The following is an 18859-nucleotide window of genomic DNA, read 5'->3' as shown; positions in this document are numbered from 1 at the left end:
GACACAGAGGGACAGTAAGCTGATGTAAGAGTGTGTGTGTGATGTAAGTGTGGAGTGTGTGTATGCATGCATGTGCATGTGTTGTGTGTGCTACGTACGTGTGCGTGGGAAGGATCGCAGACTCGGTTTGGCCTTGGCTGTCCTGTTTGGCTCAGGCGTTTTCGCTACGAGTTCCCACCTCGTAACAAGGCTGTGTCATGATTTACTGCTGTCAGTTATGAGCGCTGGCCTGCAGGCTAACAGGACCATCAGGACAGACTGAACAGTTTCAACAATAAATATCTACAGAATGCTACAAATGATGCATCGCCCAGCTACTGAAAGTGCTGTGATTTGTTGGGGTGAGCCCGGATCAGCCCCCCCAGCCCCTCCCATCACGCCCCCCCACCCAGCACCACACATTCCTGGGCGTGATTTACAGCCCAGCTGTGGGCGTGTCCTCCAGCCTCTGGGCCTGAGCCCCAGCATCAGTGCCACGCCGACATGGCCGTTGAGCCCCGGGGAGAGTCGCGAGCATCGTAGGCTCCGCCTACTTGCTGACATCACCCAAGAAGCGACAGGCAGGTCGAAAAGACGCGTGATCTTGGTTCTGTTTATTTCCTTTTGTTAAACGCGTAGGGTGCGTTTGAGCGAGACCCAGGGCTGCTTCTCCAGGAGCCTGGCAATGCAAAACAAACCAAATTAGTCTTCAACTATAATTCAACGACAATAAGAAAAACAAGTCACTCCTGACATTACAGTAAAACAAAGACGTGTTTTTCTCCGGTCCCAAGCCAGCCTGTACGGCAGCGTCGTGTTTAATATCAGAAGAATGTGCAATTGAAGCTCATTAACTCAGTTCTCAGTGTCATCTGCTGCACGTTTGGGAGACGCACGACCCTCTCCCGGGTCTGCCTCCACTCCTGGCTGGTCAGTCCACAGGCCTCAGCCCTGCCCGTACCGGCCCGTGTCGACGGCCGTGGTGATGCGGGCATTGGCGGGTTCCCGAGCGGCACGTGCGGACGTGTGTGCTGTCTTTCTTTGCACCTCTGCTCTGCAGCGGGACAGAAATTTGTGGTGTTGTGGTCGCACTAAGATAGCAGGAATAAAAGCCAATTAAAGGGAAAAGGAGTGAGTGAGTGAGGGAGGGGGTGGAGGGGTGGAGAGGGGGAGCACACTCGTTTACAGGCTCCCTTCTTCACATTGTTTTCTTTAGTGTCTGTGCATTACTTTCTGAACAAAGTGGTAGTCTCCTGTCCTTCTGAAAGGCAGATTACACCTTTACATACCATTCTGTTGTTGAACTGACAGAGATCTCTCTGTTTCTTTCTTCATACTGACAGAAGAGGAGAGAGAAAGAACAGAAAGAGCTCTTCAACAGCATGACAGAACCCTTTAACAACTACAGTGGTATTATTAGATGCAGAGTTCCTACAAAAAACATTACCTCACAGAAAATTAAATTGGAAATTTACTCAGATTGGTAGATTACTTAGAATGAGCGTAATTTCTAAATTAGCATTTGGCTGCAGGGAGTCATCAGGCTGTCAGTGCTCTGGTTGCATGCTGGATGGGGGTTTGTTGGGGGGGGGTCCGTTGGGCATGCTTGCTGTGGCCCGTCGTGAGCAGGGGGGGTTTCTGCTTCCTGCTCCGTCATCTCTGGGTGATTGATCTGTTATGGCCTCCTTCATCTCCACATCGCAACTGCAAGGCAAAAACAAGATGCCATTTGTTCAGATGCGCTTTAATGGCTAGGACCCCATTTGGACAGCAGCCCGGGGCTCGGGGCATCCGTGTCAGTGCCTGTCTCCGGTGAGTGACAGTTGAGAAAACCGGTACCGCAGAAGGGTGGACATATCTGTTTACAGATCACTCCAGGCTAATTGCTGAGTGGCCACTCCCCCCTCCCTCTCATCATACTCCCAGAACAGTTTTTGTGTTTTGCTGTCTGTTTCACAAACTTAAGAGTCCCCTTCAAATTACTGTTGACACTGTGGAGAAGTAGCTAATGGCTGTGTGTAATGGCTTCTGATGACAAACTCCATGCTTGGAGAACCATGTAATCTCTCCACAATTAATTAAAGTGCGTCCTGTCTCCCCCTGGTCCCACACACACTAGCACCCTCCTCTCCCTCCATCCTCTCTCTCTCTCTCTCTCTCTCCTCCTCCTCCTCCTCCTCCTCCTCCCCTTCAACTATCCAGATGCTGTTAAATGACTGGAATGGTGCCGCTGTCAGTAGTAAAAAATGAAGACCCAGCCTGTTAACAGAGAGAGGAGCCTGGAGCTGCAGATGCTCCGTTCTCCCTACGTTAGTGCCGCCATTGGCGACGAGGGCTCCCTCACACCGCAACATCTGTAGCTAGACAACGCTAATTACCGTGGCAACCCCCAGCAGAACAACAGTCAGCCAACAGGAATAGTGAATACAGTGTTATATATATATATATATATATCAGTGATTCTTGAGATGAGGGACAAAACACGTCCGCCAGATAAAACTCGGATTCGGGGTTACAAATATACATGAAATTGTTTTTACAAATAACCAAAAGACAAACCAGGGCAATGTTGGCACAGCAACATATGATTTCATGTAGTTGTATAAATATTTTTTTCATTTTAAATGCAATAATATGCTACTAGCACCTAAAAAACCCTTGTCCTGAAGCAGGTCTCATAATATTACAATAAGTGAAACATAATTAAAAGTAATATAAAATTAAACATCATAACTACCATCATCATCCAATTAAGTCAATAATTTAATGAATATAAAAATATACCATTTAAAACATACTTTAATATACTTTAATTTGATTGAAATTGTGTCCGGGTTTTTTTTGTCAACACCGTCAGACATTTTTTTAAATAAAAAAAATCAGGAGATATTGTGTCAGTTCATACACTACGGACTCCTTTAGCACTTCCTGTTTCTTCCAAATGCCACAAGACCACTGTAGCTCTTGTAAGTTTTCAATATTCTTTTCACTTCATACTTATTTGATAATAGTTGGTGTGTCACAACCATAGTGTGTCAACACCAAAATGAATTAAATGCGAGATCAGTTTGAATTTATTTTAAATAAAGGCTGAATTTCAGTAGTTTATAGATGCCAAGAGCAACTGATGATAAGCAAGATGGCTCCTGTCAGAAATACACGTGTTATAAGAGGTGGTAGGGTATTTTGTCAACTCCGTCAGCTGTCAACACCATCAGGATTTGTGTCTGACGGTGTTGATCCTTTCTCTGATGGTGTTGACAAATGCCACTAAAGTGTGTTATTTATGTTATGTTATGTAGTTGATATTAACATTTCATTAATATTACTTCCTATGTATTTTACTGCTATTTCTATTGTACAGATTTATGCATTGATTGTCAGGCTAGAATGGCAAAAGGGAAGCTGTCAGTAGAGTGTAAGAGAAGGAACAGGGAGTATCAAAAAAGGAGAGAAAAAATTAACAGCCAGCTTGAGCTGAAAGAGATTTCTGAGAAAAGAGAGGCAAAGGTGGAGAAATAGGGTGAAGGAGGGGAAAAAAATTTTCAGGGATTTGGAAGAAAGAGCAAAGAGGCAAAAGAGAATGTTTTGGAAACAAGCACAGAGAGAATCAAGAGAACGCAGAAAAAGAGCACAGGAAGGACAGCAGAATCTAGACACCCCTCCACAGAGTGTTACAAAAAAAGAAAGATAAGCAGAGAAAGAAACTTGAACGCAGAAAACAAGATTTACATTTACGGCATTTAGCAGACGCTCTTATCCAGAGCAACTTACAAAGTGCTTTGCATCCAATCACAGAATTCATCCTAGGAAATAGTACGGATAGGCCAGAATTCAAGATACCATTGAGTCAGACTACTACTAAACTACAGGAGTTACCATTACCTAGTGTTTTGCAAGTTAAATGTTTGCCAAGAAGCACAAATGACCATAGACAGACATACAATTTAAGAACAACGGCAAGTGGTATCAGCTGAGTTAGTGCTCTGGTAAGAACTCAACAAACAGGTGGGTCTTCAGTCTACGCTTGAAGATAGCAATAGACTCTGTAGTCCTAGCAGCTAATGGAAGATTGTTCCACCATCTTGGAGCCAGGACGGAGAATAGTCTGGAGCTTTGTCTTCCATGAGACTTTAAGCATGGAGTTTCGAGTCGAGCCAATATCAATATGAGATGACATAAGACTCACCTCGGACCCAAACACAGATGATGCTTCAAGGGAGTAAACTCAGAAACCCTTTAATTAAAAGAATACTGCTCTTCCACCATGTGTTGACTTCAGAGCTGAAAAGAAGTGCCCCTAATGCTCACAGAAGAGGCAAACTGGTATCACAGCTCTCTGGGCGAATACTCAAAAAATATCATCTTATGCATCGGGTTCGTGAGTTTGGCTTGAGTTACAAAATGCTGGGAGAAAAGATGCCAAAACAATGAAAGCCTGGTTTCCTCCAGACCATCTCCTCAAGTGTTCATCATTTTTTGAAAATAATGCAAGAATAACAAGACATTGTCTGATAAGCAAGACACCATCACTGAAGATGTTGAAGGAGGCCATGGAGAGAGAGCCCAGCAGTAGACCTATGGGCACAACAAGTACAAGAGCCTGGTGATGTTCAGACTTGTTGTCATTTATGAGGATCAGTGGTGGCTGTCTAAAGCCTTAACAATTGACCAAGAGCACCAAGATGTCCAGGTTGAATTTTTTCACCCACACGGGCCAAATGTTGGGTTTCAACAAAGACAAGGATGTCGGGATGTCTGCTTTGTGCCATTTCCAAATGTTCTAGTCAAGCTCAATGACCCATCATCACCAGTTCATACAAGCAGAACCAGGAAATATACCAAATATCTGCAGAGGTCATGGACTTCATAGATGAGGAACACATGAATCGTCTGTTGCCTGTGGTTTAAAGTCCATTGACTGCGCTGAGCAGTGAAAATCTGTGTCCAAATCTGTGTATTTTGTCCAATGATGTTTTAAAATGATGAATTGTATGAATTGATGAATGGTATGAATTGATGAATGATATGAATTGTTTTCTGGTGGTCATTTTTAATAAAGTAATCTCCTGTTCCATGTTTGTCACGACCGTCAGTTGTGTGTCACCACCGTCGACATATTGTCAACTCCGTCAGATGTTTTTTAATGTATTTTTTTCTTGTAAGAAAGTTCTATATCTTAATCCCCCAAGGTTTCCTAATAAAATTGTTGCATTTCCAAAATAAATGTGTAATTTTCATGCTTCTAAATATCACTGTTTCTTATGGAGATTAAATAAAAACTTTTCAAATCTATGTGACCTTAACTGTAATAATTCCCACTGAATAATCTACCTTTTAAAAAGTGATATAAAGTGATATAATTAATTTGTTCATAAAACAGAGAACAAAGAAACTGCAAAGAGTCAAAATATCTGGAATAGGTTAATTCAAAATGCATTTCTTTACGTCTCTATGTGTCTGATGGTGTTGACAAAAATCTAGTGCTGATTCCACAAACGTGTAAATTATAAAATAATGTTACGCTTGGGAGGTTGTTCCAAAACATGGTAAAATAGCCAAAGCCTCATTCAACAACAATGTATGAAAAGATTTTAAAAATAATCCAGAAATATTTTTAGAAAGTTAAAACCTGTTTTGTCCCTGATATCAAGAATCACTGATATATATATATACACACACACACACCATATTAGAGGCATCAGTAATCTGGGATTACAGATCACTGCTCACGGTTGGACTGATTCAAGTGCCTTTGGCTCTGGATCTCTGGATAGTCCAGAAGGCCTGAGAATCCCTGCATGCCTGGTCGTTTATTTATTTGTTAGTTTATTTGTTTGTTTCTTGGTGGTTGTGTACTTGGAGTTTACTGTAAAGGTATCATATGAACTGTAGTCTGCTGACATTACTGTCATTATTGAGAAGCGTGTTTAGTCCTCAGGTAGTACCTTACATGCTAGCTCACGCTATCTCAGACTACCTCACGCTATCTCAGACTACCTCACGCTGCCTCAGACTACCTCACGCTATCTCAGACTACCTCACGCTGCCTCAGACTACCTCACGCTATCTCAGACTACCTCACGCTGCCTCAGACTACCTCACGCTATCTCAGACTACCTCACGCTATCTCAGACTACCTCACGCTGCCTCAGACTACCTCACGCTGCCTCAGACTACATCTTGTTTGGAGGAAACACTGATACTCCTCACAACTTTGCTTTTTTGTTTTGTATTTCTTCACTTCTCTTTTCCTCCACTGCGATATCGATTCAGAAGTCGGAGAGCAATTAAGCTCATTTTGGAGATAATTCCTCCATCTTGGATTATTTTTGTAAGTAAATGAGAAATTCTCCATGCTTTGTGTAAGTTTTGATAGGAGCTATCAGTCACAAGTGGCCTTGCCCATTGATTTGATTAGGGGCATTATACATTGTCTAATGAGTTTTACACTTGGCTGGGTGAAGAAGACTCGCCAGAGCAGTTTCTGACCCAGAAATCTCTCCTACTGCCTCTTCTCCATCTCCCCCTCATCTCCTCATCCTCCTCCCTAATAAACCTGCCTGCCCACCAAACGCACACCGCCTGATCAATGGAGCCCTTCAGCTGGAAACTTCTTTGTTTGTTTTCCTTCTTTCAATTTATTTGTGTACTTCAGTTTTGCTTTAATTTCTATTTTCCATAAATGTTCGATAAATGCCATCTCGATGAAAATGAGGATCAGCTAGGAAGCACTGTGGAAAATTTGCTATGCTGCAAATTGTCTCCCCATTAAAGGGCATTGCTTATTCTTTCCTTCTTTCTTTTCTCCTTCTTTCTTTCTGCTTTTGTATTGTCCTTGGTTCTCGTTGTTTCATACCTGAATGTGTTTGGAGCCATCAGCATATTAAAGATGGGCAGAGTGTGTTGGGCAGAATATTCCCTGCCTCCTCGGTACCCATCCGTCTTGCTTAGCAAGGCAATCTTAGGTGGAGTAGATATAAACTAATATTTGTGTATCACCTCAGTCAGACAGTACAAAGGCGGGGTGATTTTTCATCTCTTTATGCATACAGGCAAATATGAAGGATTGCAGTTTAGGAGGGTTTGTTTTCCCGCTCTGAGAGGGACGGTTAAAGATGCGGTCGCCAGGGCGCCCAGGGCCACTTCTGACGCCGTGGCAACGGGAGGAAGAGTGATGAGAGTATTATACTCGCCTGTCACCCTGCGATGAGCCCCCTTCCACCAGCTCGCAAACGTCAACACACACACACACACACACACACACACACACACACACACACACACACACACGTGCATGCATGTACACACATGTGGATTCATACGCACAAGTGCTCGTGCACAGTTGAACACATACACACTCTTACTCCTGCTCTGGGGCTCCATCACACACACACACACACCCCGGTGATTGACAACCGGGCCTGACCTAATTCCCTCTGTCATCTCTCTCCACGGCCTCTTTATTGCTCCTGCTGTGCTTGAGCCTTCAGAGCAAGAGAGAGATAAATCTGTTATTTATCACCTCCTCTCTTCACACACCCCCCCTCCACCCAAACCCCCACCCCCCTGCACGCCCCTCCGCTAACAGAGCGTCTTATGGGGGTAATCTGCCTGCGTTAGCCAGCTAGCCTATTCATCACCACGACCAGACCCAGAGGGGTCACGGCGCTCATCTCCCCCCAGCCGCGGGACACCGGGGCCAGGAGGCAGCCACTACTGTGAGGAGATGTGCACAGAGCTCCGGATCACACTGTGGACAAACAGCAATAAGGCGGCATTAGGCTGGGATTGACACGCACGCCCGGGGTCTGCACTCCCATGATTAGATCTCATATTAGCGGTTAGCGTGCGGCTAACACCTGAAGCCCCCGCCCATGCACAGAGTAAGCCCTTAGACTTATTGAGTACACAGCTACATCCGTGTGTGTGTGTGTGTGTGTGTGTGTGTGTGTGTGTGTGTGTGTGTGTGTGTGTGTGCGTGCATGGGCCCAGTTTTACTTTTCTATTCGGCGATTAGAGCTCTACTAAAATCAAGGCTGAAGTTCCTTGTGTTTATTGTAAACTGCATCATTCTGCAGTGAGTCTGTGTAAATACCCATGCAGATAATCTTAAATTTGCATATAAAAATATACAAACTGTTGGTTCACCTCAAGGTGGACAGTGTATGAACAGTCTGTTTGAGGTCTGTTCTCTGTACTCTGTTGGCTGAGCTCAGAAAGGGAGAGAAGGAGGTAGAGAGGGATAGAGAGAGAGAGAGAGTGAGGGAGTTAGAAAGATGGAGAGAGGGAGAGGGAGGGAGGGAGAGAGAGAGAGGGAGGGGTGCTTTATTTTTTGTTTATTACATCTTCTCCCCTCAGAACTGCTTGTTTGTGCATCTGAATGTTTCTGTTTACTCCATATTTCTGCATTATCACCCTCCTCCGTTATCACCACTCTATATTCTTAGTGTGTTGTGTGTCCTTTCTTGGTTGCTGTGGCTATGTTATGTCTGTGCGTGAGTATATAAATAGTATATAAAAGTATTTTTCCCAATCACTCTCCAGAGATCTGGGAGTTTGAGGGTCCTGCAAAGTATCTCAGCTGTTCCCAAGACTTTACTCTTCTACATGGAGATCTCTAATGGTGTTCCTGGGATCTGCTGGAGTCATTCTCCCAGTTTGGGGAAAACGGCCCCCAGTACTCTGACCACCACAGGAACCACAGTTACCTTCACCTTCTACATCTTTTCCAGCTCTTCTTTCAGCCCTTAATGTTTCTGGAGCTTCTCGTGTTCCTTGTTTCTGATGTTTCCATCACTTGAGGTCGCTACGTCCATCACGACGGCCTCTTCTGATGTTTGTCCATCGCTGCTATGTCCGGTTGCTTAGCCATTATCATTTTGTATCTGGAGGTCCCACAGGATCTTAGCTGGTCATGCTCCTCCTCATCTGGGGGTGTGTCCCAGTCTGGGGGTGTGTCCCAGTTGAGCCGCAGGGCCTCCAGCCCACACATGTCTCTGTGTACTGTGCCAGCCACTGGGTTATGGCGCTCCATGTGCACTCTGCCTGATTGGGTCTTCCATCCCACTGCTGTGTGCTGGAGTGTCTCAGGGGCATCTTTGCACAGCCTGGGTATCTGGGGTCCTTCTGGGGTGGCACATCCAGCCTCTATTGATCTGTGTTCAGAGCTTGTTCCTGTGCTGCAATGATTGGTGCCTCTATGCCATCTGGCCAGCCAATGGTATGGAGAGATGTATAAATGCAATTAATACATTTATATAATTATATTATATTATAATTATGTGTGTGTGTGTGTGTGTGTGTGTGTGTGTGTGTGTGTGTGTGTGTGAGACTGTAGCCTGCAATAGATCAAGATGTGCTATGTGTACATTTATTAACTCTAAGATAACTGGCACAAAAGAATCAGTTGTCATCACTCATTCATCCTCATGCATTACAGCAGGTGTTGTCTACTGCATTATGTTCAAGAGATATAATCAATATTGGAGAAACCAAGAGAAGATGTTCTGATCGGTTTGTTGAACACCTTCAGGCCATCAGGACTACGGTTATGTCATTTCCAGTGTCAAGGCTTATTAATACTAATGGACATTGCATTAAGGACAGATCTGATTGCATAGCCATTTGTTGTTATGGTAACAATGAAATTAGGAAATTTAAAGAAAAAGAACTGACCTACACTACTGGAACTTGAGAACCTCATGGAATGAATCTAAACATCTACGTTTGTATATATAAACTGGTATATATATACCTATTAATTTAGAAGCACTTTGCTTGCACAGCTGATGAAGAACTTCTGTCCAAAACACAATTGTGTACTGTGTGTGTGTGTGTGTGTGTGTGTGTGTGTGTGTGTGTGTGTGTGTGTGTGTGTGTGTGTGTGTGTGTGTGTGTGTGTGTGTGTGAGGCTTCAGCTCTGCACTGATGAGATAAGACCCCTCATCTCCTACTCACCATCCACAGCTTTATTGGGTCTCCATGAGTAACATCACTCTCCAGTAAATAGACTGGCTCCATGTGCCCATTTGATTCTTACCACCGACGAGGACCTCCCTGGGGGCCTCTCGCCGCTCGAGAGGCTGCCCGCCCAACTGCCTGACTCATTAGCCTCTATTAGATAAAGAAATCACGTGAAGCCCCAGGGCCTGGGAGTGCAATGCATGCTGGGTCTTAGGCAGAGACTAAAGGGCTTGAGCCCAGTGACTTACAACCAATACATACAATACAAGCTCGCTCTCTCTCTCTCTCTCTCTCTCTCTCTCTCTCTCTCTCTCTAGATCTCCCCATCTGTCTGTCTGTCTGTCAGTCTGTCTCTCTCTCTCTCTCTCTCTCTCTCTCTCTTTCTCTCTCTCTGTGGATATAAATGTATTCCACTGTTGCTCCTTGCAGTTTCTGACGTTGTTTCTTATGGATCACAAAGGTGCTGTGTGCTGGGACTGTTTTGTGTGCAGCTCTCGTGGGTTTCCTCACCATAGTCCAGCTTAATCCAGGGCTTCTACACACTATCACTTCTGTCTGTATCAGTAGCGAAGGCCACACGACCAAATGAGGTCACCTATTTACTTTTGTCAAAACGACTCAGCAGATTGTCTTTGCACCTTGTCAACCACATACAGACCAGGTAGTGAGAGTTGTGTGTGTGTGTGTGTGTGTGTGTGTCCAGTTATTGCTAAGATAACTTACAGCAGGTGTGAGTGTGTTGTCTTGACCCCTGTAATCCAGTAGTGGGGTTAAAATACATCTAACGACACACTCTTTTTCGTAGGGTAGAGTGTTTACCTCATCTCATCATAGCACTCTCTCTCTCTCTTTTGTGCTGCTTGACTTTATTGGTATATTGAACTTGAATCTACCATGAATATGTTTTAGGTAAATTCTTTCCTGGGATAATCACTTAATCAGTGTCACATTCTTATTACATATGATACCGGTGCAGACATATTTTAACGGCCAAGTAATCAATAGAGAGACAAATTCTGAACATTCCTCATATTTTAAGTCGTTCTGTATTCTAATAACTTGAATGATATAGTATAACAGCAGGTCGTTATTATGTCACTCAGCTTTGAAAGCAAACAGAGAGAGTGAAGGTGAACCTTGCTGATAGGAAGGTTAGATGTTCTTTCTCCCTCTGCTTCAGCGCTCTGTATTTCCGGCTGAATAAGGCGTCTGTGGATTGGTCCTCCCTGGCTGCGTGCGCTGTGATATCGTATGCCATCAGAGGATACTTAGATGAGTAGTTCAAGAAAAAAAATAAAAATTTGAACGAGCTGATAGAAGAGAACACGGGGGTGCGTGGGCGCGTACACGCAGGGTTGGAGTGAGGGATTACAAAGACGTTCATTCTCTTTGATGCGTTACGCTGGGACCGGAAGGCAGGGCAACGTGTCTCCTTCAGCTGGTCATTAACACGAGTGAAGGTGTTGTTATTCTCTCACTCCTTCCATTTCTCCCTCCCTCTCTCTCTCTCTCTCTCACACACACACACACGTACACCACGAGTATAGATCTGTTGTCGGTGAGCGGTATTAACAGGCTAATCAATGGCTGGTGTAATGACATGAGGGCTGACGTGCGTAATCGCCAATTGTACACGATGTCCGTCAAACGATCGCCGCCCCGCTCACACTGCTGTGATTGACCTGGACTCGCAGCGTGCGGGACGTTGGGGTGTTCAGGTGGGAGGTACCTGCGCCATTCCCTGACTCCGCCCGCTCGACTCAGACGCAGCCAAGAACCCCCCGTGCTTTATTTTCCATTCCAAACGTCTTCGTTCCTCATCTGTCCTGGCGTGTGAACCTGGTAATGTGTGAAATAAAAGAGTGATGAGTCGTGTCTCATCTGGATCTCTTCTGATGCAGCTAACGAAGGCTCTTATGGGTGTTTGGTACCGATGGCTCTTATGGGTGTTCGGTACCGAAGGCTCTTATGGGTGTTTGGTACCGAAGGCTCTTATGGGTGTTTGGTACCGAAGCCTCTTATGGGTGTTTGGTACCGAAGGCTCTTATGGGTGTTCGGTACCGAAGGCTCTTAGGGGTGTTCGGTACCGAAGGCTCTTAGGGGTGTTCGGTACCGAAGGCTCTTAGGGGTGTTCGGTACCGAAGGCTCTTAGGGGTGTTCGGTACCGAAGGCTCTTAGGGGTGTTCGGTACCGAAGGCTCTTATGGGTGTTCGGTACCGAAGGCTCTTATGGGTGTTCGGTACCGAAGGCTCTTATGGGTGTTCGGTACCGAAGGCTCTTATGGGTGTTCGGTACCGAAGGCTCTTAGGGGTGTTCGGTACCGAAGGCTCTTATGGGTGTTTGGTACCGAAGGCTCTTAGGGGTGTTCGGTACCGTACTGCCGGTTTCGGATCCGTCTGTAGGAAGAGGAAGGTGGAATGACAGCTTTCCAATTTCCAAACAATTCCTACAAACGAGACGAAAGATCTGATGTGATCAGTGCGTGGCTAGACATGTGTTTAAGTTCGTGTGTGTGTGTGTGTGTTTCCTGTTTTGAGGGCACCTCCTGTTCAGAGGACGGAAGTGTGCGAGGGAGTGTGTGTGTGTGTGTAATCCATTATTCATTATTACTGATGACAGACAGGGACTGGCAGCAGCTGTGTGTGTATCGATCGATCCAGACACTTCCATGCTTGCCTCCAGTGAGGCTACTGGGATAAGCGCTGTGTGTGTGTGTGTGTGTGTGTGTGTGTGTGTGTGTGTGTGTGTGTGTGTGTGTGTGTGTGTGTGTGTGCGCGTGTGCGTGTGCGTGTGTGTGAGTGAAGGCGGGGGGGGACTTTCACGCGGTGATACTGCCATGAGGCAGAGCTGCGCTTTGCGTTCCAGTTGCTTTTATGACACACAGCAGCAGTTCTTCTCAGATATGAGTTATTTCCATTTATCCACCTTCATATAGATAAATGGGTAAATCCTTTTACTGCAGTTTTTTAAAACATTTTAATTACTTTGTGTAAGGGCCTCTTGCATATGGACAGAATGTGTGTGTGTGTGTGTGTGTGTGTGTGTGTGTGTGTGGAGACTTTATAGGTTCATATAAACCTGGGTCTAAACGAGGCCTCCTGGCCGTGCTGATGTCCTCAGCCATTAGGAGTTAACCCTAATTACAGCCATCTCCAGTGCTAATGAAGACACTGAAGACACACTACAGAGATTACCTCATGTACACGTAGTTAACGCACACACACACACACACACACACACACACACACACACACACACACACACACACACACACACACACACACACACACACACGTGCACACACACAAATAGAGTGGATGTAAGCAATATTGTTCATAAATGTAATTATTTGCATGTGTATGTGTGTGTGCCCACTAAATACACTCTCCATTAATTTAATATGGGCTTCCTATCACAGTGCACAGATGCCCATGGACATAAATGACTCTCTGATCTGTGTGTGTGTGTGTGTGGGGGGGGGTCTTTGTCTGAAAGAGCTGACTGACCTAATGGTGTGGAAATGCAGCGTATGCCACTGTGTCAGACAAACATACACACACGTATTCAGAACACACACACACACCATAACACACATTCTTACCCGTGCTTTAGCCCGTCTGCTTGGATAAACCGATTAGCATGTTCGACCCCACCACTGCCACGGCCTTTCCTCCCTCCTGCCCTCTCTGTCTCTCTCTCTCTTCTAATAAACCTTTCAACCCCCCCCCCCCCCCCCCCCCCCCCCCCCCACACACACACACACACACACACACACACACACACACACACACACACACCCTGAGTCATCCACCGATGATGACCGCGGTACTGGGTAAGGAATGTCAGAGAGTCAGTGAGCATTAAGCCAAAGGGAAAGTGTCTTTGTTCCACAGTGTAGAGCATCCCTGAGGTGTCTCCTGTCCTGGGATAACTCAGACACATGTGTCCCTCAGTGATCGCTGTGAGTCCCAGACCATCAGAGAGGTGCTGGTCCCTTCGTTGCCATGACGTCCAGTGTGGAGGGCTTTGGTGTTGATCCGAGTGCTCCATGCCAGCAGGTGTAGAGTGTGTCTCTAAGAAAGGTAGATCTGTGCACATTAAATACATTTGTGTTTGTATGAAAATGTGTGTACATGTAAGGTTGAGAAACTACAGCTTTGCTTGTGTGTGTGTGTGGGTGTGGAGGGTGCCTATCGACCTGAGAGGCCTCATTAGATAAGTGCTGACATTACAGATTTATGTCTCTTTAATGCAGCCTGTCACAGTGCTGACAAGGGAACTCGGAGCTATTGACTGTGTGTGTATGTGTGTGTGTGTGTGTGTGTGTGTGTGTGTGCATGTCTGTGTTTGTCTCTGTGTATGTGTACAGCAATTCATTGTACATATTGAAGTTGAAGAGACCCTGTGTGTGTGTGTGTGTGTGTGTGTGTGTGTGTGTGTGTGTGTGTGTGTGTGTGTGTGTGTGTGTGTGTGTGTGTGTGGGGGGCTATGTCTCCTGGGCTTCAAAGGTTCAGACATTGAGCAGTGATTACCATTACACACTCAGCTGTGTGGTTAAGGACTCTGTCAGCTGGTCTCTCTTTCTCTCTCACGCACTGCACACACACACACACACACACACACACACACGCACACACACAGTTGATATAGACACACTCAGAGGGATACTAGGGGTTGGTGGGTAGAGAGAAGGAGAGAGAGATACAGGAAGTAGAGGATGAAGGGAAGAACAGATGGAATGATGTGGAAGGGAGAAAAGAGAAGAACTGCACAGGCCACAGTGTGTGTGTGTGTGTGTGTGTGTGTGTGTGTGTGTGTGTGTGTGTGTGTGTGTGTGTGTGTGTGTGTGTGTGTGATAGGGAGGGTAGCTGTGTTTACCTTGTGCTTGTAATTGAGTGTTGAGTGTTTAGCACCGTTTAACCCATGTATGTGTCTCAGTGCAGTGATAGCGGATTGATTGGTGATGTCATTAGTATTTGAAGAGTTTAATGAGGAGTGGGCCAGGATCATTCCCATTGACTACCTCTGACACTGTATCGATCTGCTGTGTGTGCGTGCGTGCAAGCGTGCATGCGTGTGTGTGTTTGTGTGTGTATGTGTGTGCGTGCGTGCGAGCGTGCATGCGTGTGTGTGTGTGCGTGTGAGTGTATATGTGTGCGTGCATTCATGCGAGCGTGCATGTGTGTGTGTGTGTGTGTTTGTGTGTGTGCTCGGGAGGGTGGATGTGGGTTTGGGTGGTGTAGCTGGCTGGCTGGATTAACTGCAGGCTGTCAGTCTGGACACATTTGCCAAAGGCCCCCAGCATTCCACGTTAGTGCGGCATTGGTGAAAACTGATTTAGAAATGTTTGAAAACTTCCAGATACATGTGTTGATCATGTGAAGGTCGATGTTGCTGTGGTAGTGGCTTATGGCATCATCATACAGACATGATGTCATAGCAAACAGCCCTTCAACCTGTCAGGTCACCCTGATCAACAGGCTCCTGCCATGCAGGTGACATTTAGCCTCCCCTCACTATTATTCCTGTCTCTTTCTCTCCTCACTATTATTCCTGTCTCTCTCTCCCCTCACTATTATTCCTGTCTCTCTCTCTCTCCTCACTATTATTCCTGTCTCTCTCTCCCCTCACTATTATTCCTGTCTCTCTCTCCCCTCACTATTATTCCTGTGTCTCTCTCCCCTCACTATTATTCCTGTCTCTCTCTCCCCTCACTATTATTCCTGTCTCTCTCTCTCCTCACTATTATTCCTGTCTCTCTCTCTCTCCCCTCACTATTATTCCTGTCTCTCTCTCTCCCCTCACTATTATTCCTGTCTCTCTCTCCCCTCACTATTATTCCTGTCTCTCTCTCCCCTCACTATTATTTCTGTGTCTCTCTCTCCTCACTATTATTCCTGTCTCTCTCTCTCCCCTCACTATTATTCCTGTCTCTCTCTCTCTCCTCACTATTATTCCAGTCTCTCTCTCTCCTTACTATTATTCCTGTCTATCTCTCTTTACTATAATTCTTCTCTTTCTCTCTCTCTCTCTCTTTCTCTCTCTCTCTCTCTTTTTCTCTCTCTCTCTCTCTCTCTCTTTCATGGCATGATAAAGGGAGATGAAAAGTTTTTTAGTTCAACTAGTTACATGTTGCTGTGAATGTTCAGTGGGAGTTGAGCGTAATGTAAATGAGGTGTTTGCTTTAGCTCAGGCATAGCTAGCAGCCAATGGCAGGATCCCCGCCAGCCTCGGCCCACCTCGGGCTGTTTCCCCATTGGCTGCCCTCGGGAGATTAAAGGGAATAATTGCCACCTGATTGGCTTTTTAATTTTTCATAGGACTCTTTTTTCTCTGTGTGGGAGCAGGTGGTTGCCATTCTTTTTTTTTAAACATACTAATGGGCTAAGGTTTAACCTGTTCAACTAGAAGCGTCCTTTGATGTGGAATAGATTTACATAAGTGTGTGAGTTAATGCTCCTGTGGTTGATGCTAGGCTGTGTGTGTGAATGTGAGCAGGTCATTATTGTGTGATGGAGCTCTTGAAAATGCTTACTGTTGGCTTTAGTTTCCGTCAGCTTCAGCTTTGATAGACGTGCTTTGATGTGGTTTCTCTTCAGTAATGGCTTCTTTTGAACAACTCTTCCATACAGGACTCTTGTCTGCAGATCTCTTGACGTCATTGACTGGTTCACCTTCACACTGCTGTATAGTCACTATCTTTTAGCTTCTTTGAGGAATCGTTGGTCTCCCGTTGGATTCTCGTTGGCCTCATGTTGATCTCCCTTTCATTTCTCATTGGTCTCTTGGTCCATAGTTGGTCTCTCATTGGCATGAAGGCTGTGTTGCAGTTTCTGTTCCTCCCAGTTAACCTATCAGTGCTCACTGAGAATCTTTTCTTTTCTCTCATTGGTTTTTAGTTAGTCCCTTTGGTCTGTCATTGGTCTCTTATTGGCCTCTTGGCCTCTAGTTGGTCTCTCATTGGCCTGAAGGCTGTGTTGCAGTTTCTGTTCCTCCCAGTTAACCTATCAGTGCTCACTGAGATATCTGGACACTTAGATATTAGATGTTGTAATGTTTCCCTATGTTGTATATGTTTATAACATATTTATAAAACATTTTGTGGTCTTTATCAAGTTTTCTTTACATTCACAGTCTGACCAATGGTACTTCAGTCTTTTAATCAGGAAAAACAACTGTAAGACAACTGTGCCCTTATTAGGGCAGTATCTTTATATCTTATTAGGGCAGTATCTTTATATCTTATTAGGGCAGTATCTTTATATCTTTTCTCTGCATAAACCTGCAGGTTCTATAGCACAGGGGTTAAACATTGAATGCAAACAGGATTTTTCAGATGGTAATTTCTGTAACAGAATATTTTTTACACTAAGGCAGTATCACTGCAAATACATTTTTAAGGTTCAGTCCTTAAAAACAAATATGACCGAGCACACAATATCAATTTATCAAAGTCATTAATAATCCAAATCTGTCTGCCATCAAACATCTTTGACACACAGTTTGTTTATTTTTATTATTTCCCATGTTTTAGAAAAACAGTATCAAAACAATGAAGTAGCACGGGTATATATACCCGTAAAATGAAAAAGATAAAAGTCTATGTTTAATACCTCCTCAGTAAATCATCCAGACTAGCAGCACACAGAGTTGGACGTTAAGAGATTACTCTGAAGTCTGTTGTCATTAAAGAATCATAATCATGTGTTATTTAATTGATAGTGTCACTACATTTCTAAAATGTAGAAAATATTAAAATAACAAAGCTTGTGACCGCAGGCGCGTGTACAGTAAGGATTATATATTTTATTTTCTTTGCTCGTCAAATGACCGAATGGATGATCACGGTGGTCTGTTGTCTTGAAAACAAGCAGTGCACAGTCCAGAAGATTCCCCCAAGAACCCACGCCCCAAAACATTAGTTCCACTAGCAGTAAGCAAGACGAAACAACCTTGTGTCCTCTTTCTTCTTTTTCTTCTCCTCTCTGTTGCCTCTTTTTCATAAGCTACTGTCACATTTCCCAGTGCAGTGTTCAGTATTTTATTTTGCATGTCAGTGAGACTAACAAATCTATTGTGGAGGCTGATTATTACCAAGTTTATTTACTCCATGGCCGCTGATCAACAGAGCAATTAAAAACTGTAAATAAGGCATTCAGCCTTCAGTGGTACCCAGACAATACGCCGTCCCTGTGGAAATGTTCGTTTGAGGACAAGTGTCTAACATATCTCTCTCTCTCTCTCTTTCTCTCTCTCTCTCTCTCTCTCTCTCTCTCTCTCTCTCTCTCTCTCTCTTCTCTCTCTCTCTCTCTCTCTCTCTCTCTCTCTCTCTCTCTCTCTCCCCCCCTCCCCCCCTCCTTGGGTACTGTGTCGTATTTCCCAGCTCTCATCCCAATCGGAACACCAGGATGGAGTTGTTGTTGTGTGTAGTGTTCGTCCCAGAATGCAGATGCTCTGCTTTGTTTTGCAGTATGTGAGATAATGTGGTTGTGCCAGTAACATGTGTTTAAGGGACTAACGTGAACTTTGTGTGCCACTGAGAGAGAGAGAGAGAGAGAGAGAGAGAGAGAGAGAGAGATGTGACGGAGAAAGAGAGAGAAGGAGAAGAGGGGAGAGAAAGATGAGAAAGAGAGAAAGATGGTGAGTGGTGAGAGAGTGAAGAGTGAAAGGGAGGCAGAGTAAACAAGATGGGTGTGTGTGTGTGTGTGTGTGTGTGTGTGTGTGTGTGTGTGTGTGTGTGTGTGTGTGTGTGTGTGTGTGTGTGTGAGACGTCATGTCAGACGTCCCGTGTTTGATTCAGCCCTTGATCCCCCTCACACCTTCGGCTCCACAGCTCTGACTCCTGAGTTCTTCCTCAGGAAGTGAGTGGCCAGACTCCACGAGCACCGTCCTCATTAGTGCTGTGATGTGCTGA

General features: G+C 45.0%; 1 protein-coding gene across 3 annotated transcripts in view; it reads left to right on the top strand.

Annotated features, from left to right (window-relative positions):
• fto (FTO alpha-ketoglutarate dependent dioxygenase) overlaps positions 1-18437 on the top strand; it is a 103377-nt gene extending 84940 nt beyond the window's left edge. Inside the window, exon 9 of one of the 3 annotated variants that reach the window (XM_076993285.1) lies at positions 18329-18437. In XM_076993285.1, the coding sequence (XP_076849400.1) occupies positions 18329-18422 (94 nt within the window). In that variant the 3' untranslated portion in view covers positions 18423-18437. Of the gene's footprint in view, positions 1-13838; positions 13870-13898; positions 14020-18328 lie in introns of those variants that run through there. The other 2 variants (XM_076993286.1, XM_076993287.1) reach the window with 2 other exon arrangements.
• Positions 18438-18859: the final 422 nt, after the last annotated feature.

The sequence above is a fragment of the Brachyhypopomus gauderio genome, unplaced genomic scaffold (genome assembly GCF_052324685.1).
Source record: "Brachyhypopomus gauderio isolate BG-103 unplaced genomic scaffold, BGAUD_0.2 sc108, whole genome shotgun sequence".
NCBI lineage: Eukaryota > Metazoa > Chordata > Actinopteri > Gymnotiformes > Hypopomidae > Brachyhypopomus > Brachyhypopomus gauderio.
Note: the sequence above shows the minus strand (reverse complement) of the source record. Positions and strands in the feature narration are given on the sequence as shown.